The sequence below is a fragment of the Musca autumnalis genome, unplaced genomic scaffold (assembly GCF_047663935.1).
Source record: "Musca autumnalis isolate F117 unplaced genomic scaffold, ASM4766393v1 scaffold_3, whole genome shotgun sequence".
NCBI lineage: Eukaryota > Metazoa > Arthropoda > Insecta > Diptera > Muscidae > Musca > Musca autumnalis.
In genome coordinates, this window is record NW_027411866.1 from 85,009,175 (window position 1) to 85,034,452 (window position 25,278).

General features: G+C 36.2%; 2 protein-coding genes across 2 annotated transcripts; both read left to right on the forward strand.

Moving 5' to 3' along the window:
- Positions 1 to 319: 319 nt before the first annotated feature.
- Positions 320 to 1,126, forward strand: LOC141398241 (uncharacterized). The gene has a single exon (XM_073975516.1). The coding sequence runs from the start codon at positions 320 to 322 to the stop codon at positions 1,124 to 1,126; it is 807 nt and encodes a 268-aa protein (XP_073831617.1).
- A 15,454-nt stretch (positions 1,127 to 16,580) lies between these two features.
- Positions 16,581 to 21,637, forward strand: LOC141399558 (N-acetylgalactosaminyltransferase 4-like). Its single transcript, XM_073978540.1, has 3 exons — positions 16,581 to 17,220; positions 20,103 to 20,874; positions 20,938 to 21,637. Exons 1-3 carry the CDS (start codon positions 16,661 to 16,663, stop codon positions 21,586 to 21,588), a joined length of 1,983 nt encoding a protein of 660 aa, XP_073834641.1. The 5' UTR covers positions 16,581 to 16,660; the 3' UTR covers positions 21,589 to 21,637.
- The last annotated feature ends 3,641 nt before the right edge of the window (positions 21,638 to 25,278 follow it).

Genomic DNA, 25,278 nt, shown 5'->3' on the forward strand with positions numbered 1-25,278 from the left:
TAGCTTTTCCGAAGAGGAAAATCTTGACAAGACTCTTCTTCGCTTTTGGGAACTTGAGGAAATTCCCAAACGTAAAATTCTATTCCCCTCTGACCAATTATGCGAAGACTATTATAAGCGTACCACACGTCGGGATTCAAATGGTAGGTACGTTGTTAGCCTTCCCCTCAAGACTGAGATAGTTGGACAGGTGGAGTTAGGCTTCTCCCGAGCAAATTGTTTACGACAATTTCTTCGAAATGAGGCATCCCTCCTTCGAAAGCCACAAGTAAAGGTAGTCTATGATCAAGTTGTTAATGAGTACTTAGCATTGGATCATATGAGGCCTGTTGGCGCCGCTTCAACAAACTCTTCGGTTTGTTACTTGCCACATCATCCCGTGATAAATCCTTACAAACAGACTACCAAACTTCGAGTGGTTTTCAACGCCTCGAACAAAACCTCCAACGGGAAAAGTCTTAACGACATTTTACATGTGGGACCTACTCTGCAATTGGATTTAGTTTTGCTTATTCTGAGGTGGAGACTATTTAAATTCGTATTTAATTGCGACATCACCCAGATGTATCGCCAAATACGTGTCGATCCGGCACATACTCCACTTCAACGAATAGTTTTCCGGGATTCTCCACAAAAACCTGTTCAGGATTTTGAATTGCAGACGGTGACATTTGGTGTGAATTGCGCCCCCTACTTAGCTATACGGACGCTTTTACAATTAGCGGACGATACTAACGATCGATATCCTCTCGCTGCACACATACTTCGTAGGTGCATGTACGTCGACGACGTACTAACAGGATATCATGACATACGTACAGCCCTAGATTCTAGAGACCAATTAATAGCAGCCCTTTCCTCTGCAAAATTTGAATTGAGGAAGTGGACAGCAAATGACCGTGCTATTTTGCAAAATCTTCCCACGGAAGATTTAATCGATGCTAAGGTTCTCTCCTTTATTGAAGCTAGCAGTTCCAAACCTCTGGGAATACGTTGGAATGCTCAGCTTGACTTGTTTTATTTCAGTGTGAGTGCTTTACCCACAAAAGATCACTACACGAAACGAGAAACATTGTCAACTATTGCTAAACTATTTGATCCTTTAGGTTGGTTACTGCCAAAATAGTTATGCAGAAGATCTGGACAGATAAAATCGGATGGGATGATGCACTTCTGTCTACGACAGAACGTGACTGGCAAAATTTCGTGGACTGTTTCCAGGATGTGAATTCCATTCATATTCCTCGGTGGGTTCATTATACGCCAGATTGTTCCGCCGAACTTCATGTCTTTTCTGACGCCTCAGAAAAGGCATACGCGGGGGTGATATATATTCGGATAGTAACTCCGAATAAAACCATTTATACTCACCTCCTGACCTGCAAAACTAAGGTAGCCCCCCTAAAGTCAGTTTCTTTACCACGGTTGGAGCTTTGCGGAGCCGTTCTGGCTTCCGAATTATTAAAAAATATTCAGAATGAAATTGACATTTCATTCCAAAAAATATATTGCTGGACCGATTCTACGATCGTCCTTTCATGGCTAAACAAAACTCCATCTACATGGACTACGTTTGTTGCCAACCGTGTTAGTAAGATTCAGGAGATTACAGACAGAGGTAGTTGGCATCACGTGCGCTCTGAAGATAATCCCGCTGATTTAGGCAGCCGGGGGGTTTCGCCCTCTGAGCTTGCTTCATCCCAACTTTGGTGGCATGGTCCACACTGGTTTCGCCAAGATAGATCTCAGTGGGATATTTCTAATTTAACCTCACTTGACACCGATATTGAAATACGTGCTGTCAAGGCGCATGCTTCATTTTTAACTGATTTCGAGGACTTTTTAGCGAGATTTTCATCTTTAGATAGGGCTTTACGAGTCCTATCTTATATGTATCGGTTTATCCATAACACTCACCGTGCATATAGAGGTCGATACATTTACAATGATGACAACCTCTCAAGTTCGGAGCTAAAAGCATCTAGATTACGTCTAGCTGTTCTAGCTCAAAAAACACATTTCGCGGAGGAGTATCAGTCTTTGTTAGATAAGGTTCCCTTAAATCCAAAAAGCTCTCTTCTACAACTAAATCCATTTCTGGATGATACAGGAGTTATGAGACTTAATGGACGACTATCAAGGTCACCCACTCTTTCTTATTCAGAAAGACATCCCATTCTTCTTCCTTACCACAGTCTTTTTGCCCATCTTTTAGTAAAGTTTATTCATATTCTTTCCATCCACGGTGGAAATCAATTGATGTTACGCATCCTCAGGATTGAGTACTGGATCCCAAGACTCACTTCATTAATTAGGACAACGATTAATAAATGCAAAACTTGCCATTTATTTAAAAGTCGTACGTGTACCCAAATTATGGCTGCTCTTCCACCGGAAAGAGTAACTTGTTCAAGGCCTTTTACCACTACTGGTGTTGACTTTGCAGGTCCTTTTGACCTCAAATCCTTTACAGGCCGCTTGACTAAAATCACTAAGGGGTACGTCTGTGTTTTTGTTTGCTTTTCTACGAAAGCAATCCATTTGGAAGCTACTTCGGATTTGTCCACGGCAACATTTATAGCAGCCTTCCAACGGTTCATTTCAAGGCGAGGTTGTCCAAAAACTATATTTTCTGACAACGGCACCAACTTCGTTGGAGCTTCTAGGGAATTAGAGCAGGACTTCAAAGCCGTAGTCCGCGAAAGTCGAAATAGTCTGTGTTCCACGCTGCACTATCAAGAACTTTCGTGGGAATTCATACCAGCCGGCGCTCCCCACATGGGTGGTCTTTGGGAAGCCGCTGTCAAAAGTTTTAAATTACATTTCCGCAAACAAGCTAAAAACTTCAAATTTACATTCGAAGAACTTTCTACGATTCTCAGCAGAATCGAAGCTTGTTTAAATTCACGTCCTTTATGTCCCATGAATGACAATCCGCAAAATACTGTAGCGCTAACACCAGGTCACTTCCTTATTGGGTCTCCGATCCTAGCTCCTCCGGAGCCATTAATAGATGAATCGCCTCTTCACCTTGTAAATCGTTTCCGGAAAATGAAAGCTCTTACTCAACAATTCTGCCTTCGGTGGAAAGAAGAGTATTTAAAGAGCTTGCATAAAAGATATAAATGGAAGTTTCCGCAACGCGATTTACAAACGGGTGACTTGGTAGTAGTACGGCACGAAAATCTACCTCCCACTTCGTGGAAATTAGGTCGAATAATAGCGGTGCACCCGGGTACGGATTCTAGAGTTCGCGTCGCGCACATTTATACAGAAAACGGCACTATTAGACGGCCAATCGTTAAATTAATTGCGCTACCATAATTATTATAGTCCATAGCTCGTGTCGGCTTTCGCGTCCTCTATACTTTTTCGCGAAATGAAAAACGACTATTGATGGTAGCGAAGGAGCCGCGAATATTTGGGCTATGGTAATTACAAAACGACCTACGGTTTTTAACATTGGTCATTCTGGCCAAATAATAATTATGTGTTCCTCGTCATTGTATTGTTGCATCCTCTCTATACAGAAGATGGAAGATTTAGGCAAGATGGCTGCAACTCTCCCTGAGATTGAGGACAACGTCCCCATGTCTGATGAGGAACGGGAGCTTGATGCCTCGGCTGTCCCCATTACGGATTCAGAGCTTCCTAAAGATGCCCCTCCTTCGGAGGAAAGCAATGTTTCTAAAAATCCGTCTACGACGGTCCCTGAAGCTCCTTCAGGAGAACCTGCGGCAACGCCACCACTTTCGGCACCCGTCCGAAAGAACCAGGCCTCGAAAAAGGCGTGTGTAGTTTGCGAAGGCAATCACCAGTTACGTGATTGCAAAGAATTTAAAGCAATGCGCGTTGAGAGAAGGTTGCGTGCGGTAGCACTTCACAAGTGCTGTGGCAATTGTTTGGCCACCACGCACCATATGTCCAAATGTACCAGTCGGTATCATTGTAAGATCTGCAACAAGGTGCATCATACGTTGCTCCACCAGCCTTCTCCCAACGACCCTGCTCCAACCAAACAAATTTCAACCACACGCAAACTACGCGAAGGTAGATCTTCCAAAGGTCCGTCCGCTAAAACCAACCAACCTCCACTTCCAGGTCCCTCTATCGCTCCCCGACATCCCACACCGCCTTCGGCAACATATCGGCCTATATCTGCCATTCAGCCTGTAGCTACGCTCGGGCCTACTCTGGTGGCACAGGTCGTGTTATCTGATCGTCGGATACCAGTCAGAGCCCTTTTGGATCCCTGTGCAGGACACAGCTTAATCTGCCAATCATTGGCCAACAGCCTTAATCTGTGCCCGGTAATGGTGGGTCCTGAAAGGTTCTGCCAGGTACTCGTCGCATCGTGTTACGATAACATACAAATTAAGGTTTCGGCGCGAGTGATAGATTTGGGTCACCTCATCGCTCCTTCGGAGTCAGTGTCCGAGGACTATAGAGAACATTTCGCTGGACTGCAGTTAGCCGATCCTCGGTTTTACCAATCTGCTGCAGTCAGCCTTGTTCTAGGTCCAGAAGTCTACCATAAGGTAATGAAGCCTCAGTCCTATTCGAGACCTGGTTTCCCATGGACCCAACTCACCATTTTTGGTTGGGTAATCTCGGGTCCCTGTAGTCTTTAAGCTAAATGTGAGGGGCAATCTTCAATTGCCTTGGCTCAACGAGTCCTCGTCACACGGCTCTACGAGTCGACTTGTTTTTATTTTTAATAAAAGGTTATAGGATTGTGGCTCCACGAGTCACACAACGGTCCTGCTCCACGAGCAAATAACTTTTTATATATTTATAATGTTTTTTGAAAAAAATGAAAAAAAAAGAGAATTAAAAAACAAAAAGAATATGAGAAAAAAAAACTTGTAAATATATTTTTATTTTAAATTTATTATTAATTTTGCAACATAGCAGGATGTTGCAACGCGGGCGGCAATGTTTAATTTCAAACTTGGTTTAAGTAATTTAAATGATTTTATATTTCATATGGGTTTTGCACCCCTGCATTAGATTTTGTCCCCTACCTTTGTATACAACTTTGTGTATCTCGTACACAAATACAAGGATAGTAACAAGATCTAACGAGTAACTTTTTTCTAAGCTCCGCTTTGTTACATCCTAGCTTTTCTAACATCACTCGCTCATTGGATATCGTCCTATAAGCACATACCCTTACACTCTGTAAAAAAGGTAAATAAGTGATTGTTCCACGAACAATCCATAATAAAACATAACTCAAGATTGTTTGAGAAAAAATTCTAATCCTTTGTGTTTTTATTTATTTTCTTTTAATTTCATTGCTACGCAAACAGGTTCATTGTTAGAGGTGGTCGTTCAATAAGCGTACTAGAAGTATTAAATAATACTAAATATTGTAGCACTGGTATTGAGTGAATCGATAAATGATATTTGTTATGAGGATCTCTGTTGAGATCGCATCAGAATGTTTATTAAACTCAACCTTTAAATGTATGCAAGGTTTCTACATGTAATATCATTGGAATTGGGTGAACAAGTAGAGTTAAGGTCCTGGATTTAAATATTGTGTACAGTGTATTATATTGTGAATAGGGTATTATTGTTTTCTTGCACCGTGGTTAACACGAATTCGGTTTCTAAATAATGTACTGAAATCAAAAGTCATCTTTTCAACAAAACTGTTTTTATTTTTGTGGTCTATTCTTAACGTTATAGAAAGTTCATTTGAAAGGGTAGATCTATGCGGCTATTGTTTTAGAAGAAGATTTTTACACCCTGAGAATAAAAAGGTCTTAAATAAAATGTCTCAAAAATTAACTGTTATATACCATTATGAATAATGGTTTTCTACATTTTGATATCATGAAATCCAAAATTCGGTTGGGAAATGTGGATAAAATTTTTAAAGTACCCATACCGTTCTAATAAAACATGGACTGGAATTTAAAATGTAGGCCACTGTTGAAGTGTAGAGGTCTTTTTTTTTGAAATTCGAACAAATCGTGTACGAACAGTACTTAAATGAAATTAAATAGGTATTAGTACATTAAAATTTTCAGTGTTCACCATAATAAATATTGTTTGTTTGTATATTATTCCTTTTCCGCATACGAAGTAGCGGGCATTATGCTAGTAACCTATTATTAGTCTCAATGTATACATAAGGTACATATCCATTTTATCAGGGTACAAATACTCCAATTACTCATAACTAATTTTATGAGCATTTTCGATAGGCCAACCCACATAACATATCTGAGGAATGACGATCAAAGTACATAATGATATTTGTATGTCGTAAAATGCATAAACACCAAATTCCCAAACGTTTTCTACAGTGTTATGGTATAAAAGAGCAATTTTCTTATGAATGAAAGAAACTTTGTACTTAATTTCGTGACATTGAACCTTTCTGTCGTTCCGCTATGATGAACATTGATTAGAATACATGTTGGGTAGGCATGCAGTTTCTAAGTTCGAATACCTATATGCTTAAAGTATTTTAACCTTCACAAGTGTATGATTTAAATCTAATGACAATAATTAGTTGCGTAAATTATCGCCATAATAAAGCCTATTTTAATTGAGAGGGAAACAATGTAAACTAGAGATTGACATGAATAAACCAGTTATAGTATTTGTGAAATGATATATATTTATTTTATAGTTAAAATAGGCAAGCACTTTATATCGGCGGAATAAGACTTTTTCTGAGAAACAGGTTCCTATCCAGACAGAAAAACAGTGACAAAGCCAGAATGACATATCGTCGGTGTCATGGTTAAGTGTTCCATACGCCATTTTTGACATTTTGAGATAAAGGTACATTACAAGGTTTGGAACCATGCTCTTTCAGATTTTTTGGTCGGTTTTTCTTTATCTCTTATAGTTTCTGAGATATTCAGATGCCAATGTGTTCCATAACCGCTTTGTGACCCAAAAAATCTTGTCGTTTTGTTCCATATCCATAAAGCCTGGCGTATGGAATAAAACAAATTTAAACTGTTTAGTTCCATATCCATGTCGTTTGGCGTATGGAACAAAAAGAGACAAAAACGAATTGTTCCGCACCAAAACTGATGGCGTTTGGAACAAAAATTTGACCATTTTTGCCAAGTTACGAATAATATGGCGTATGGAACAAATTGGTTTAAAGGACTTGGTTTAAAAACTGAAGAATAATAGTTTCTAAAAGCAAATATTTTTGAATATTGTATTGTTATATGAAAACGAAAATTTATCAATCGTTTAAACAAAAAATCCCTAGTTTAAAGACAAAATTTTGATGTAAGTCCACAAAAATATACGCAAAAACGTTAATTCGACTTGAAGCTAGTGTGGACACCGACTACAAAAATGGTGTTATAAGATAAACGCGTTTAGAAATGCAAAAAATCAATCCGTTTTGTATGATCGAAATTTTTACCACAAAAAATAGTGATAGGTGGAGGCAATACCTTAAATAAATGTTAAGGAAACCTATACTAATGGTCCTTATTGTATTTATATGAGCAAAATAAATGTTTTATTTAGAGTCCTGATTTTTCAACTCCACAGTTGCACTTCATATAAGGGAGGTTGAACACGATTGATAAAAAGTGTTTTGGTTAAAATGTGACAAAACGTGTTCCACAATTCCATGGAACAATTTAGCAACTTTTTGCAATTATAAAAATTTATCATAACTTCTAGACTATCACAGATATCTGACTAAAATAAACTACTGATATATTCTATGAGTTTAGTTAAATAGAACTGTGCTCTTAAAGTATTGAATTATTGCACCGTTTTTATCCTGTATGGCTTTAAATATTAACTTGAGTTTTTCTCCAATCAGACAAATGGCGTATGGAACACATAAGCATGACACCGACGACATGTATGATTATTTCAAAATTTATATCAGTCACTATAGTAGGAATATTAATACAAGACTCAAGTAGACTTTTGTACCAACGCAGTTGCATAACCAGAATTGATCGTTTTCAATACCCAATTGGTTCAAATAAAGAACTCGTCGATTTTCAAAAGAAAATGTCTAGTAAGGGCGAACGTAATGATTTAAATGGTCGTAGATCTAGGTCTTTGTCATGTTAAAGCCGGTCAGGACCGTCATCCTAACGATTGATTATCAAGAAAACAACGGTTGACCATGAATTATTTAAAATTATTGTCTAAAAAATCTTGGTCGAAGGTTCAGAAAATGCTTATAAAAATGCATGTGTAGCAATAAGTTTTAATAAAATGTAATAATTTAAAATGCTGTAATAAAAGGTAGACGTGAGCAACCATTGCTTCCTAGGTCCCGTGCTCTTGAAATACTTTCTTATCTTCAAAGGAGTCATCAGTTTCAATACTGAATGGTAAATTTGCCAGAAACGCATATAACTGTAAACGGACAGAAAAGATTGTATGGAACGTATTGGGGGTTAGAAACTGCATTTATGATAATAAGTTGTGACAACGTCCTTTTGCTTTTATTTATTGGCTAATAGTACGTTTAGACTTTGGTGGATTAAGCAAATCCAGTCGATTTAAGTTGTCATTTTCATACAATATATGCCAAATAAATCGAGATAATGCACTTAAACGTGTTATAAATGTATAGTATAACAGGCGTTTAAGTGTCTTTTCAACACTTTGCACAAAGACACGACCTACAAGCAAACACAGCTGTATAGGAAATCAATCGCTCGAACGAAAAACTCGAATTCTGTAAAAACTATGTGCGAAGAAATACTCATAACTTCTTAAATATTGGTCCAAATAGAAAAAAATCTTTTTTGTATTTTTTTATCTACAATCTAAAAATTGCACAGGTACAATAATAGCTAATCCATTTTCTAAATCGAAAAATGAAGCAGTTTTTAAGATGCTTAAGATAATTTCCTAAATAAAAGAACAAGACAAATGTTAAGGAATGTATTTTTTTATTTTTTGGTTAAATAACAAATGTTTTACAATGGTATAAAGAAAATTCAAATTTTAAAAAAATTAAAAAAAATACTTATTATTTACATCTCACACCCAAATAGGGTTTACAATTTTTGTAATAAATAGTAGTTTAATACAAAAAATTTTCAAGAAGATCAAATAGTATAATAATTGATAAAAATTTATGTTTAATATTAAATCGCGAAAATTTCACACAAATTTTTTTCCAAAAAATACAAAAATTACTTTTTCTATTTGGACCAATATTAAAGAAGTTATGAGTATTTCTTTGCCTATAGTTTTTACAGAGTTTTTCAATGTGCGATATCTCTTGAACCGGTAGTCAGAAAATCTGAAAATATACTGAATATATCGCTACAACAAACAATAAAGGAAATAAAAAAACACATTTTGGACGAAATCCGTTTCAGAAATGATCCAAAAATTGGTTATTGTAATATTTAGTCTAAACCTAGATCAAGTTCGAAGATGGACCATTTCTTCGAATACCCACAGAATTTCAAAATTTTTTGCGAAAATGGTGCACTCAATAACACTCGAATGTAGTAACCGATTGAGTCCAAACTTTGCAGGTCCTTGTTTTTCGTGGCAAGTCCAATTTCCTATTTTTATGTCTCAAAAGCTCAACTCCGATGCAACAATTGATGTTCATAATTCCTTTCATAATGCCACAAAAGCTCTAAATAACCCAGTCGGCATCAACTGATGAACACTAAAACTTATGAATTGAGAATCCGATTTGGCCGAAACTTTTCAATTCCTAAACTATCTTCTAAGCGTACAGCAAGTTACAGGAAGGTCTACATTCAAAAAACTCTTCTTGTACGTCCCTCACAAAACTTCAACAATATTGCTAAATTTTCATATTTTTTCTGAGAAAACTACCAATATTTTTAGGTAAATCCTTTATTCCTATGAAAGAGCACATCTTAAACTACCTTTGGAATTTTTGTTGTTGAAAAATAGTGCACAGTTTTGTGGTAAATGGCTACCTGCGAAACCCATTTTTGTAAAAAAGTTTTGCAGTGCCAACGCTTGCTCGAAAACGAATGGGCCGATCTTCATATATTTTAGTGCGCGTTTTAAGAACTTAATAATCTTGTGTTTAAGCGAGACAGAATTTTCAAAAATCAATTTTAACAAAAATAGTGACCTGTAGAAGTCAAAATTCCGATTTTAAAGAAAAAATGGACCGATTTTTGCCCAAAAATCGGCCAAAAAATTAAACAAATCTGTCTTGCTTAAAGACAAGGTTTTTATGTATTTAATAAGCTCACCAAAATATACGAAGATCGGTCTATCCGTTTTCGAGCTATCATTGGCAACGACTTCAAAACTGGCATTTCGAGAAAAAAGCGTTTTAAGTTATTATTTCGGTTTACAGGAATAAAAGATGTATTTTTGGTCCATATAGGAGCTCTTCCGCCGACGATACAGCTTGTAAAATGGAAAGTTGGTGTTGCCTTCGCAACATTCTTCCTTCACGTGTGCTTGTCCGATTTTTTTAGCATGTTCGATTGCTTTTTGTACACAGCTCACTCCGATCGAGCTCAAATAAAATAACAATGATTTTGTACCTTCGTTAAAAAGACTAATCGCTATGTAAGCTAACTTTACAACGAGTGCTCCACTTGAAAGGGTTTTGGGGCAAATTTAACAAATAAGTTGATTGAAGCTTTCGTTGCTATTTTGATTGAAGCCGCCGACGCATCTTTCGAGTAAAGACTATTTACTTAGATCGTTGTATATAGTTCTAATAGCATCCAAAATCTTTGATGGAAGTGTTCTGTAATCGTGTATGAAAGCCTCTTTTCTTGCCCGAGCCCGTTGATATGAACACCACGAGTCTTCACCGGTTGGATATCTCTCGTGAAGTGGATTTGTATCACTTAAACTGTAATGATCAAATGTCGCCCATACTGCCTCATGCATATCGTGAATTGAATTCGAATGGCATCGAATTGCAAATCCATAGTAGACAGTGAGAGATATATAATTTTATTCGTGTGCAAGTCCATGCTTCTTGACAAAACGATACACGGATTCTGAAACTATAATGTTCGTAGATGAGAAAAATCAAAAGACAAAAACTCGTCGGAGCGCTTTTTAAATAAATCGCGAATCAAGTCGGCGGATTTTGAAACAGCAAAATCCAAAAAAGAGAAAAAATCGCGGGGGGGATTTTTAAATAAATCGCGGAAAAAAATTCACATTTTTAGGGTTTTTTAGGTTTTCACGATATTGCTTGGAAACCGCAAGTCCTATCGAAATGGGACAAACGAAAATATTGTAGCTATGAAAATTCTCTACAAGATTAATTATGGTATTTTTGTAGGTCTTACCGTTTTTGAGATATAGAAGTTCAAATTTGGACAATGCACTGACTGTATCCAGGGCTTAAAATGCTAACGCCATATTAGCAAAAGCACCGAATATTTGCAGCTTTGCCTGCTAAAATTTCTTCGAAATATGTTTAGCAACATTGAACAACGGCAACATGTATTATCAAATTTCACAAAAATATTGCTAGCGATGCTGATGCTATTTGATATTGTTGCTATAATAAAATAGCATCGTACACGCATGCTCATATTTTGCAGCACACCTGATCAACACATATCAGAAAAGAGAATAAGCAACAAAGTTTCAACGGCTTAGCCAGGTTTTCAGCAAACAATTGTTTTTAAGATTAAGCTTACCGTGTATTGCATTAAAAATCACGATATAATTAATTCCACTTTCGGTTGCTTATTTAGCAGTGTGTTTCAATATGTACAGCTAATGCTAATATTTCTAGATGCTGGCTTTTAAACCCTGACTGTATCGTCTCCTTATAAAACAGTGCATGACTGCAATTTTCCAACTTAAACTTATTTATCTCAACCTAGGAAAAAGATACGAAATCCAATCTTGTAGAGAATTTTCACCACGAATTGTATTGATGTTAAATAGAAGATTTTATTTCCTTTCGTTTATTAAAGGACTAAGCTCTTCCGCCAAATCTAAGCTTATTCCTAGAAGAAGTGGAATGCGCTAACTGAGGAATATCCCTTTATGAATTAATACCAATGAGACATCCGTGTTTTCTACCCATTCAGAATCCGATATACCATGTTACAGTCATTTCATTTAGACGATGTACACGCACCTTTAAACCAAGGAGGTTCCTCTTCATATTAGGAATATACAAAAAAATATGAACCTATATTTACCATTCTCTTCGTGGATGTTTTTCTACCCATTGAGAATCCGAACCAAATCCGACCAAATACCATATTTTTGCCATTTCGGTAAGGTAATGTGGCTAAAACCTTTGAAATATCGAAAATCGGGAGCGTTCCATGAGGCCTATATCAAAACGTGGACCTATACTAAGAAATTTCTGGGGGAAAGATTGGAAGCAACAAAGAAGACTAAATGCAAAATTTCAAACGAAATTCGGGAGGAACCCTTTAATGGAGGCCATATGAAAATGTGGATCCATACTAATAATTTTCTTCTGTTCTATACCCCCATCGAAGACTAAATGTCATCTATTTCGGTTTGACAATGACGCTGAAACCTTCAAAATTCCAAAAATCGGGCTGGACCGTCGTATAGGGGCTATATAATAATATAATATATCCCCAACGAAGACTTAATACCAAATTTCAGCCATTTCGATGAGATATTAAGGTCACTAATAAATATTCCGAGCTGTATCTTGATTTAAACATACAGACGGAGGGACAAGGTTATCGACACTTAAAATTTTATGCTGATCAAGAATATATATGTGGATTTCTGAGTGAAATCGGACACTTTTTCAAAACTGGTCTTTGATTTCCTTTATTTTTTGCTGTGGTGATGCTGCTCATCAGCAACATATTTTAGTATATTTTCAGATTACGCTACGTTGTATTTGTATTTGGTAATAACCACCTGCCAAACTTTGAGAGCGTCCGCATACTTCAAACAGAGAGTAATTATAACAGGAGATTAACATTGGAAATGTTACATATCAACGATTTACCAGCGAATAAGAGATAAACTACAAAAGCGATACTGACAATGCAGCCTATTGCTATCGCTATTTGACACAGAAGAGATCGTGCAATCGTAGAAACATTTAGTGCAATATTTACATTCGACAATGGTAGTGAAACTACATTAGTTCTAAGTAAAATTTGACTTAAATATTTTTACTTAAATTGAAAGCGTGCTCATAACGTGTGTTCTTTGTGTTTATTTTTAAAATTTGATGTGATGCTAGCCACTAAGAAACAAATATGGTTATTGTTTTGTTTTTTGTAGATCTTTTCTGAAGATGCAATTTTAAAAATTGCGAAATATTGGAATTATGAAAAGATCAAAATAATAAAAAACGTATGACCTCAAGCTCAAAGAAGAATTTCATTTATCAATTCGTTATAAAGGTCGAATAACTTCAAACAAAACCATTTGTAATTATTCGAATATCACTACCAAAAAGGACTTACAATCGCGAAAATTTCATCCAAGCCCACTGTACAAATTGTTTTTCTATTTTTTATTAGATAAAAAATAAAAAATACAAAAATAGTTTTTTTTTCTATTTGGACCAATATTAAAGCCAATATTAATGGAGTGTAGTATTTCATTGCATATAGTTTTTCTAATTCGACATTTTAAGGCGCGATATCTCTGGAACCGTTGGTCAAAAAATCTGAAAATATACTAAAATGTTTTGCTGATGAGCAGCATCACCACAGCAAAAAATAAAGGAAATCAAAAACCTATGGAGGTCGGTTTCACATCAGAATAGATCGCTATTTTAATTGGTGATGATCGTGAAATATTTAACGCATGAAATGGACCAAAAACATAGTTTTTATCAGATTTTCTAGCTGCTCAGTAGGTCGCAATAATAGTCCGATCGCCTCGAAATTTTATATAAGGCAAGAGTATATGACAAAGAAATAGCTTGCAATTTGAGATGGCGATCAGATAATATTTAGAGGGTTAAATGGACCACAACTTTTGTGTGAAAATTGTAAAAATGTTTAATAAACAGCTTATATCTTTGTTCCTGAAAGACACATTCCCCACTCGTGATTTACATTTGGAAGACGATCTCTTGACCTTTCAATTGATGTCAATTATGTTGATGTACGTGATCAGATAACAGAGTTACAGCCTAATATATCCAGTTTTTTGTTTGAAGTGTAATCATAAACCCGCTAGAGGTCGCAATTATAGCTCAATAGTCACGAAATTTTGTGAGTTAAGAGTTTAGGTTGAAGAAAATGCCTATAATTTTGCATGATGATCTAATATTATTTAGGGGTTGACATTCACCATTACTTTTGTATGAAAAATATACAAATTTTATTTTTTGTCCATATTTTCATTCCTTGAGGGCATATGACGGCAAAGTAGCCTACATATGGAATAATAACTACTGACCTTTCCCCTGACCCTGACCCTCACCTATTGCCTGATATATTATGTGTTTTGTGTAGAGAAACACAATTTCCACCCATGCTAGAAATTGTCTCTATCATGATAGAGAAATTTTCAGTTCGGTTGTCAAATTGGATTTTTATACAAATATTGGAACATGGGGTCGCCTCGCCACCTATTTTATACCTCAGGATTTAGGGTAAAGGAGATACAAACAAAATACGACCAAATATGTGTCTCATCGAAATATTGGTTTTAGACCCCAAGTATATTTGGACGAAATTCGTTTCAGACAATTTGGAGTCTATTTAGCGCTGTCCGTTCATCTGTCTCTCTTAATGTCTAACTGGCTGGTGCGCACGATAACGAACTGATCTACCGATTAGAACCGAATTTTATACAACGTAATATTTTGCCCAAACTTTGTTTAATTTCGAATGTAGGCTATGTCGGTCCACACCTCCCCCAAAAAAGTTCAAAATTGTGTGAACGATAACTGGCGAAGTGAGCAATCGATTTGCTCCAAACTTTCCACATATTATTATTCCTTCCAGATATAGATCGGATAAGACTATATCGGTCCTTAGGGTACCTCCGCAAGTTAACTCTCAAGGGGATTTTCTGATTGGTCGAAGCTTTACACATCGTATTATTTCATCCAGTCATGTGTCAGGTCGGAATATGGACTATATCGGTCCGTCCTTCGAGTAACTCCCACACAACATTTGGGAAAAGTGCAGTTTGAGGACTCGTATTGGATCTTTTTGATTATTATTTTCTTTTTTTTGAAGAAGGTTCTTTTTACGGTACCTATTCTGGTCCCTTTCCCGAGGTAAATCATACTTCCTGAGATAATAGTCCAGAAGTTCCAAAAACCCCTGCCGGCTCCAACTAAAATTACAAATCTGAAAAAATAATTCTCAAATATATCCAAAAACTCAGAGTTTAACCTACTAAAATTGATTTGGTATATTCACATATTACGATACCTACAGATTCCACGTATTTTGAAGCAAACTAGTGTTACAAAATAAATATATTTTTAGAGGCTGAAGGTATATCACCGTTAGCGCAGCTGACTTATACTATCTTCTTTGCCGTAAAATTGAATATGAATAATTTTGGGATTTATAAATTTGTTTGCATGCAAAATTTTTGAATTTCTATTCATTGTTAGTTATTTCTACCGGTATAAAAAAATATTTTTGATATCACAATATATGCCCACAATGAACTATTTTCGAAGCATATGTGAGCTACAAGTGCACAATTTTTGGACGATAGATCTTTAATAAACTCGCAATTTTCCCAATTATCAAATATACCAAATTGTATGGTATATATATTTATTTATTTTAGGTATATTCCAAAAAGGAACATGATATTCATAGACAATTTGGAGATTATTTAGAATTGTATAATTTATATATTTTTCCACAAACATCCTAGTAAAGACAAGGGAGGCTTCTCTTATATCAATGGATTCATTTTAAGTTATTGATATGTGACCTAGTTGTCCTAAGTAGCCACTTGTAGAGACGTTTTTCATGGCTGAAGTACTCAGGAAATATCGCCAACATTACTAAGGGGTATTTTGCCACCGTACACAATTTGATGGGAATCGAACACGGACATTCAGCGTGCAAGGCGGTTGCACATAGCTAATTCCTACAGGTTGTGGTGTAGGGTATCACATGGTCGGCCCCGTCCGACTATAGCCTTTGCTTACTTGTTTTTTATATCAACGTTACTTTTAAGTCAGGAAGCACAAAGCTTTAACGCCAAAGGCGATAACTTACTAATGCAAAGAGTGCAAAATCTATGTCCGACCAATGTATTACATACATTCCTATTTCATCTGATTATAAATTTATCTGCATCTGATGGAAATGGGTTATATATACCAGGTGCCTAACATTGATGCTCACTTTTATTACTTATGTTGTTTTAAAATGATAACGCTACATTCGATCAAAATATCCTTAAAAAACTTCAAAACATTTATTTATTTCAAAAGTTTTGTAACAATCTCAAAGTTTCCCCATATATACAAGAATGTTCTGTGATAAAGAAACTTCTATCTTTTTTTATCAAAATCATGTCAAACATTTGTCTAGAAAGCGTCGCTGGAAAACTTCATTTAATTTAATAACATTTCGCAGCGTTTTTGACAAGAATGTTCCACTTTTCTAGCTCCACATAATTGACTGTTGGAGTTGTTGATTCAGTTAGTTTGTGTTAATGGTATCGATAACTTGTCACTTCATAGTTTTATGTCACACCTTCGTTCTAATAGCTGGTGACAATGCAAACGCGTTATCTAAAACGATTTTTGAGAAAGTTCATTATATTTATAGTGACGTTAATTGTTCTAACGGTGATTACGATCAAAGTAGTCGAGCAACGTTTGAGCAAACAACTGACTGAAGATTTAAATAAATCGGTTTTAGAGAGAGGTGCCAAGCATAACGATCAACATAAACACCCTAATAGCATACCATTTTTATCGAGCACCTCAGATGATGAGGAAAGGAAACTGAGAAGACCTAGGCCGGCTGTAATAAATGGTCATCCCTATATTAAACCAATTTTGGAAGGGGAATTAAATCTATCACAATTCTATAATGTTAACGTACCATTCCAATTACCCGAACCTAAGGGTCCTAAACGGGACTGGCATGATTATGTGGCAATCGATTTGGATGCCAAACGAGTGGGTTTAGGAGAACATGGACAGCCATCATATATTACCGATGAATCAAAAAAGGAATTGGAACAAAAATTATCCATGGAAAATGGATTTAACGCTCTATTGTCTGATTCAATTTCTGTGAATCGTTCCGTACCAGATGTGCGGAAAGAAGAGTAAGTAGCAACGTAGCAAAAAATTTTATATATAACCTTACTGTGACATCATCAATAAGAGCACTTATTGTGATAACAAAAAAATATATATACGTTATTGGGAGTGCAGGTGTTAAAAATTGTTATTATCTTATCGTTGGGATGGTATGGGAAATTTGAAATGCTGTTCTCCATGGCGATAAAAAGCAGAAATGCTGAAATATGTCAATCGGTATATTCTCAGAAGTATTTTTAGATCAATATTTTATAACGATTAAAATGAATAGCAGTAATAAAATTTACAGCAAAAGTAAGAAACGTACCTATAAAAACCAGGCGGGGTCGACTATATGATACCCTACCGCTTGGGAATTTACTTCCTATAACACGTTATTTGAACACTGTTCCTCAAATGTAGGTTACATGAAAAATCGGATGTAATATATAAATGTAAACTAAAGGGGTGTTTACACTAGCCATTAATGTCATATGACCCGAAATAAAAACATTCCATATCTGCCCACACAGACAATGTGGAAGTAAATAGCGAAAAGAAAATCCCCAATATTGCACACATTGGCGACCATATAACGATGGAAAATTTCATGTCATATGACATTGATGGCTAGTGTAAACACCCCTTAAATCTGAATCTGACTTTGGTGCAGTAAAAAAATAATTTATTCTGATATAATTATGAAATTGTCATATATGGATTTTCTAGAAATACCCAACAAAAATTTTCCAAGCACATGTCATTACTCCCCGCATTACCGAGTAATGAGTGCTCATTACACTCCGCATTATCAGACAGTACATGTACAATAGTTTACACATAACAAATTACTTCCTTACATACCACTTACTTATTAAGTAATGAGGTGGTACAGAGCTAGTGTTTCCGACTACATATCCTAGGGTTGTGTGTTCATAGCTCACCGTCGGCATGGGAGTTTTTTTGTTTAGAAAGTTACGAAGAAATGTTGATGTACATGGATGTGTTAAAACACCCCTTACAGTTCGTACGAGTTTTTGTCAATGATTGTACTATTCGATTTTCTTGAACATTTTTTGTATTAAACTACGATTAATTACAAAAATGTCTTATTTGGTAGTGGGATACGAATAATTACTGTTTTTTTTCTAAATATTTTACAATTTGTCAATAAAGTCTTTCCTATATACCACTGTGCAAAATATGCTATTTTACCAACAAAATAATACGTTGCATTTATTAACATTTGGTTTGTTGTTTTATTTAGGAATTTATGTTAAAGATCTTAAAAACTTCTTCAGTTTGCGATTTTAAAAATGAAGTTACTGAATGAAGTTTTTTGTGACCGCGATAGGTTTAACCATTGCATACTTCAATTTCAAATCATTTTTCGTATTTAAATAATCATCTTCTGAAGGATATATTACTTTAATTTTCGGAAGATTATTTGGCTCGGATGCTCAGTCACATAATTCCCGAGCTGTAGTTATTTGATCATCAGTTTAGTTAGTTTATTGTCCGTTTGTTACAATAACTGCTAATCCGAAAAATAAAATGTCTGTAATAAATCGTAGTTTAATACAAAAAGAGTTCCCGAAAATTGCATCCAAGCCCGCCCAATTGCATCCAAGCCAATTTTTTCCATTTTTTATATATATCTCCGTCCGTCTGTTGTAATCACTCCAGCATCCATAAAAATGGAAATTGAACGCTGACATTTTGGGAAGATGCGTCTTTTGTTTGCGGGTAGGTAAAGTTCGAAATTATGGGCATAAATTGGTACAGCCCCCATATAACGGTACCTCCAGATTTTTGGTATTTTGAGGATTTTAGCTACAATTTCTAAACGAACAAGCTGTAATTTGACATTAGAGGTTCTTAGTAGTTACGAAACTTTTCCACCAAAAATCGTCAAAGAGGTCCATGTTTTGGTACAGCCCCATATAACGGTAGCTCCCGATTTTCGGTATTTTGAAGATTTTTCTACAATTTCTAACCGAACTAGCTGTAATTTGACATTAGAGGTCCTGAGTGGTCACTAAACTTCTGCAGTACAAATCGTCTATGTTTTGGTATAGCCTCAATATACGGTACCTCCCGAATTTCGGTATTTTGAGGATGTTTTCTACAATTTTTAACCGAACTAGCTATAATTTAACATTTGAGGTTCACCTTGGTCACGAAACTTCTCCATTAAAAATCGTCAACATAGGTCCACGTTTTGATATAGAACCCACGCTTTTTTTTTTCTTGATGTGCGGGAATCAAATGAAGTCATTGCATTCCAAGTCAGGTCTGTACGGCGGATGACCCATTAATTTCACGTTTTGTCCGGTCAAAAAGGCGCTGATTTGAATCGATATGTGAGAGCTCACATTGTCATGGTGCACAATGATTCGTCTTCTCTTGCTCGTTTTTTGAATTTCTCAGGAGACTGCAGGCAAACAAATTGCAGTGTACCACCAAGAATTAACCAATTAATTAGCCAAAGATACAGGTGACCATTTGCTTCGGAGTGATTCTTTCATTACAATTTGTTGGGTGTGGTTCGCCTTCGAAGACCCCTTACGGTCGATTGCTGCTTTGTTTCGGGCTCATATCCATAGATCCAAGATTCGTCGTTACCACCGAGTTAATATATTTTTTTAGATAATTAAGGAATTTGCGGTGTCCGTGGTCGAAAAATTTTTGGACCTAAAATTGTGTACAGTAATGAAAATTATTTATTCCATTTTAGTTATGAATATTTTATAGTTGAAGGTATAAAAAGTTCTGCCCTGCCGAAATTAACTGTTATTTACTTGTTATTGCTGGTTTATAAATTTACTTTTGCGATGGACTATATACGCGGAAACCACATTTGTCTACTTGATGTTTTTTATTTAATTTGAATTTGATCTCATTTCAGATGTCGCCACCGTCAATATCTGATCCACTTGCCAACGACCAGTGTTGTGATACCGTTCTATAACGAATACTTCAGTGTTCTTATTCGAACACTTTATAGCATCAAAAATCGTACACCTCCAGAACTTTTACACGAAATTATCATTGTTGACGATTTCAGTGATCGGGAATATTTGAAAGAACAACTGGACGATTTTGTGGCCAATTACTTTGAAGGTTTAGTGAAAATAGTACGACTGCGCGAGAGAACTGGTTTAATTGGAGCCAGACTGGCGGGAGCTCGTAGTGCTACTGGAGATGTTTTGGTATTTTTCGATTCTCATATTGAGTGCAATTACAACTGGTTGCCTCCACTGCTGGAACCTATAGCCATGAATAAGCGTATATCAACGTGTCCCATCATTGATAGTATTGATCATGCCACTTTTGCCTATAGTGGAGGATATCAGGAAGGATCACGAGGAGCGTTTGATTGGAATTTTAAATATAAACAAATGCCAGTATTGGAGGTGGATGCGATAGATAAAACACAGCCATATCGTAATCCAATTATGATGGGTGGACTATTTGCCATTGGTAGAGAATTCTTTTGGGAGGTGGGAGGCTACGATCCTGGTCTTGATATTTGGGGAGCTGAACAATATGAATTGAGTTTCAAAATATGGATGTGTGGTGGTCTGCTTTTGGATGTTCCTTGTTCTCGTGTAGCACACATCTTCCGTGGACCCATGACCTCGCGACCGAGTCCTAGGAACTACAGCTTTGTGGCAAGAGTAAGATAGCTTGAAAGAAGTATAGGCATAAAAAATATATGAATATTTTGTTTATTTTTTTAGAACCACAAACGAGTGGCCGAAGTTTGGATGGATGAATACAAAGAATACATATATGATCACCTTCCAGACGCCAAAGATATTGATCCCGGTGATATAACAAATCAAATTGCAATACGGGAACACTTGAAATGTAAACCCTTTAAATGGTTTATAGAAAATATTGCACCCGATCTAGTGGAACATTATCCCCCCATACCTCCACCCAATTACGCCTCTGGTATTATTCAAAGTCTGGCATTCCCCACGCACTGTGTTGACACCATGAATAATGGTATTAATGGTGCCATAGGTCTTTTTAGTTGTGCTACTAATAAAACACATCCCCAGGAGAATCAATTCTGGAGTTTAACCCATTTCAACGATATACGACAACACAAGACAGATGTTTGCTTGGATGTAAAGGATTCCCATGTAAATGCAAGCGTATGGATGTGGTCTTGTCATAATAATGGAGGAAATCAATATTGGTCGTATGATCAGGAACACCAAATGATAAGACATGGTATACATCGAAAGTTTTGTTTAGAAGCTTTTGTGGCAGTAAATGAGAAAGCTGTCTACACGAATGCTTGTGATAAATTAAATCCAAGAATGAAATGGACATTTGGTTGGCTTAATGAGACAGCCTTGAATGGAGTTGAAATTATTTAGTCCGTGTTTTTAGGGAAATTGAAAAATATAGATATCAATGTTTACATAATTTTTTATAAATTGATTTGTAAAATTTATATTGAGTTATGTTAAATGAGTAGCTCTGAATAGAATTTCCCTCACGCTGTGGAAATCACTTTAGCATCCGAAAGGATAGAGGTAAGTAGTCAAATGTATTGTAAGTCTGTATTTTGGGATTTAAAATGAGCAGTTTAGGTCCAATTTTGAAGTAGCCCCATATAACACGACGAGTTGATTTAAGGAATCTTAAAGTTATTAGTCACATCTGACCTCCGAATTGCTTGTAATTTGGGATTTTGTGTTTCCAGAGGTTGGAAAATATTCTACCAAAAACATTTTCACAAAATAAACTGTCTCTATGGGTCAACGTTTTGGTATAGTGCCCATAGAAAGGTACTGGCCGAACATAAAGACGTTTTTATAGACTTCGGCATAGTATAGATGGTATATTAAGTTATATAAAAATGTGGGTTTAGATTAAAGCCCAAAAGTTTTGTGAAGGAGACAGACATTGTCCGTTTTGGAAGTGGATCATATTTTTAGAATCATTCCTTCGATAGATATCGCCCTCACTAGTTGTTTCAGTTGGTCTCAGTGTAATTTAGAGCTATTGGACCATTATGTCAGAAAGTATGGACTTGAACACGAGAACATAATATCGCTGTAAACAGAAGTAGCTTCAGTAAAAATGTACAAAGGATCCTCGAACAAACCTTAAACTGCACCTTAACAAAAATGCTGATCTTTTTTGGCCCATTTTCTAACTTCTTCGAACGGAAAAATAATAGTACTATTACTTATTAAAGAACAAATTGGATAACCACGTTTTATGCAAGTTTTGCAAACTTGTTTACTTTTGTTGTGGCATGTTGTGAAAATAAGAAAACTTTCTTGGCTATAAAATTTTAAAATACGCTATAATAATTCATTCAGTGATGAAAATTTAAAGCCCTTCACCCATGGTGGAGAATGCTATGTCATCATAATTATCAGAAACATATGCCGAACATACGTGGCTTATCTTATGATAATTATGGGTGGAATTCTATTTTGTTAATTTAATAAGCCAGTGTGCATAGGCACTTACAACCTTTTCATCGTTCATCATTCCACCGCTCTTTGTGTACCACCTTCATCTTCTTTCGTTGTAGTTTTCCTTCTATTCACTATCAACTGGACAACATGGACTTTTTTCTCTACATTTTCTTAACTTCCTTCGATGGCTGATCAGTGATCCCTTCTATTCTTTCTAAAGTCATGAGCTAAATGCTTTCTTGCAGGCACCACGCACTTCATTTCTTCTATTATCTGCCACAATGTTTCACCAATGAACAACAGACTACGGAACGCTCCCAAAGGTTGCGGATAATGGAAATCCCAGTTGATATATTGGGTAGCTGTGAATGAAATAAGATGTAACAAATAACTTAAGAGATCTAAAGGCAGATCTTTGGTCCAACTGTCGGAAAATTCAGTCTTAATAGTAAATAATTCGACAACGGAATTAGAGTAATATATTCCATCGCGCCAAAAACGTGGTTATTAGCAGCATCAGCATTGGAATTCTGGAACTCATTTTTCGTGCATACCATGGTATGCTGATGCTAACTTACAGGGTTGTTAAGCAATCACATGTACGTGTGTGCCTGAGTGTGTCATTGGCCATAACGCACAACAAACGTTTGCCAAAAATTCTTTTTGTTTCAGTGTTGAATGAAACAACTCGGCAAAGCATAGCCGAAGTACATTTCAGCAATCGTACGGTTTTTATCTTTTACATTGAAAAGTTTGAGGTTTTGTTTTGGTTGTGAGAATGAAACGATTCAGAGAAGCTGAAAAGTTTGTAGCTTTGTGTGATTGGTACGGTAATCGTTTTGTTTGTTTATGTTCATTGGTTATATCGGTCCACTCCTTCCGATAGCACCAACACAAAAGTTCGGAAATGTTTGGAAAATTTGTGTTCACTATAACTCTTGAAGGGAGTAACCGATTTAGTCCATACCTTGCACATCGTGAAATTTCTACCAGACTTAGATGAGGTTCCAATATAGGCTCAATCGGCCCACTCCTTCGGGTACCTCCCACACAAAATTTTGGAAAAGTTCAGTGTAGGACCTGCTCTAGATTAGCTTGGCTTTTTGTTGTAGCAACTTGTATTCACTGCCCCCCACACGACGGTACAAGTTTCGTCAGGGGCAAGTCCATACTTCCTGAGAAAATAGGCTTAAAGGTGTGTAGTGGTTGGAGCGCAAGATAATTCTCGAACGGATCTCCCGATTCGCTCCATAATTTGGCTTTCTTAATAGTTTGCTCAAACTTAGTTTAAGTTCGAAGAAAAGCCGTATCGGTCCACTCCTTCAGGTACATCGCACACAAAAGTTCAAAATGTTCGGAAAAATTGTGCGCACGATAACTCTTGAAGGGAGTGACCAATTTGGCCCATACTTTGCACATCCTAATATATCTACCAGATAAAGATCAGGTTAGAATATGGAATATATTTGTCCACTCCATCGGGTACCTCCCACACAAAATGTCGGATAAGTTCACTTTAAGATCTGTTCTTGAATCAATTTGATTTTTGTTGAAGCAACTAGCATTCGCTGCCTCAATTATGACGGTAAAATCCAGTCCATACTTCTTACATACACCGGTCAATACAATACAGAAGATCCTTTGGAAATGTATACCGATGCTGTTCGTTGGGGTCCTGTTTAAAGCCATATTATGTTTTGCGTGGATAAGTAATTGCTTCCTGGCATACTGGTCCAAAAGTTATACGATGACCCACTGAAATAACTAGTGGGCGCAATATCTGTCGAAAAGATATGACTCCCAACATAAGATCCACTTGCATAATGGACCATATCGGTCCATTCCTTTAAATACCTATTCCGCAATACTTTTGCACTTTAATCCTGATCCACATTTCTGCTCAAATGTTCAAAAAGGGCCACAAAATTGCGAAGAGACCCTAAATGCATTCGATCTGTCCGTAGATGAAAGTTTAAATTCACATAAGCTGCGGGTCCGTCTCTGTCGACACAGCCGACTGATACTTTTTTACTTGTTTTACTTGAATATCCTTGCGGAGACATCTGATGTTCAAAAACATAAGATTTAGTATAGTTAACGTTGGATTTGTTTTTAACTTTAATTGATTAAAAAATTTAGTAAATTTTATACAAATCTAAGCAATATTGTTCACCAAATAAACAGTAATGGCAAATTTTGGACGGATATTGCTTAAAATAGGTAATCTTAGTTGTTCTATAGCAAAAAACGTGGATCTTAGTAAAAATAAATGCTGCCAGCTCAAGAGAATTTTAGCCTGACTAAGCTTAAGGTGGGCATTTCTCATTTATACGTATGAAAATGAACACTTATGGCCCCGGCACATACGGTCGGTTGTGCGTCGCGTCACGCGTTGAAAACAACAAGCACATGAAAAAAGTGTAAGTGATGCTAAGTTGTTGTTGTAACGCGACGCTCAACGGACCGTATGTGCCGGGCCTTTATCCTTTACTAAGTGATCTAAATAAGATTTGAATATTTGATAAGGACTCCAAAATTGACGTCACTGCAATAATTATGGAAAATCACTAGGCAAATCCTGGATTTAAAGATATTTTTACAGTGTTTTATTTAACTTGCTTTGGTCCGTTTAGT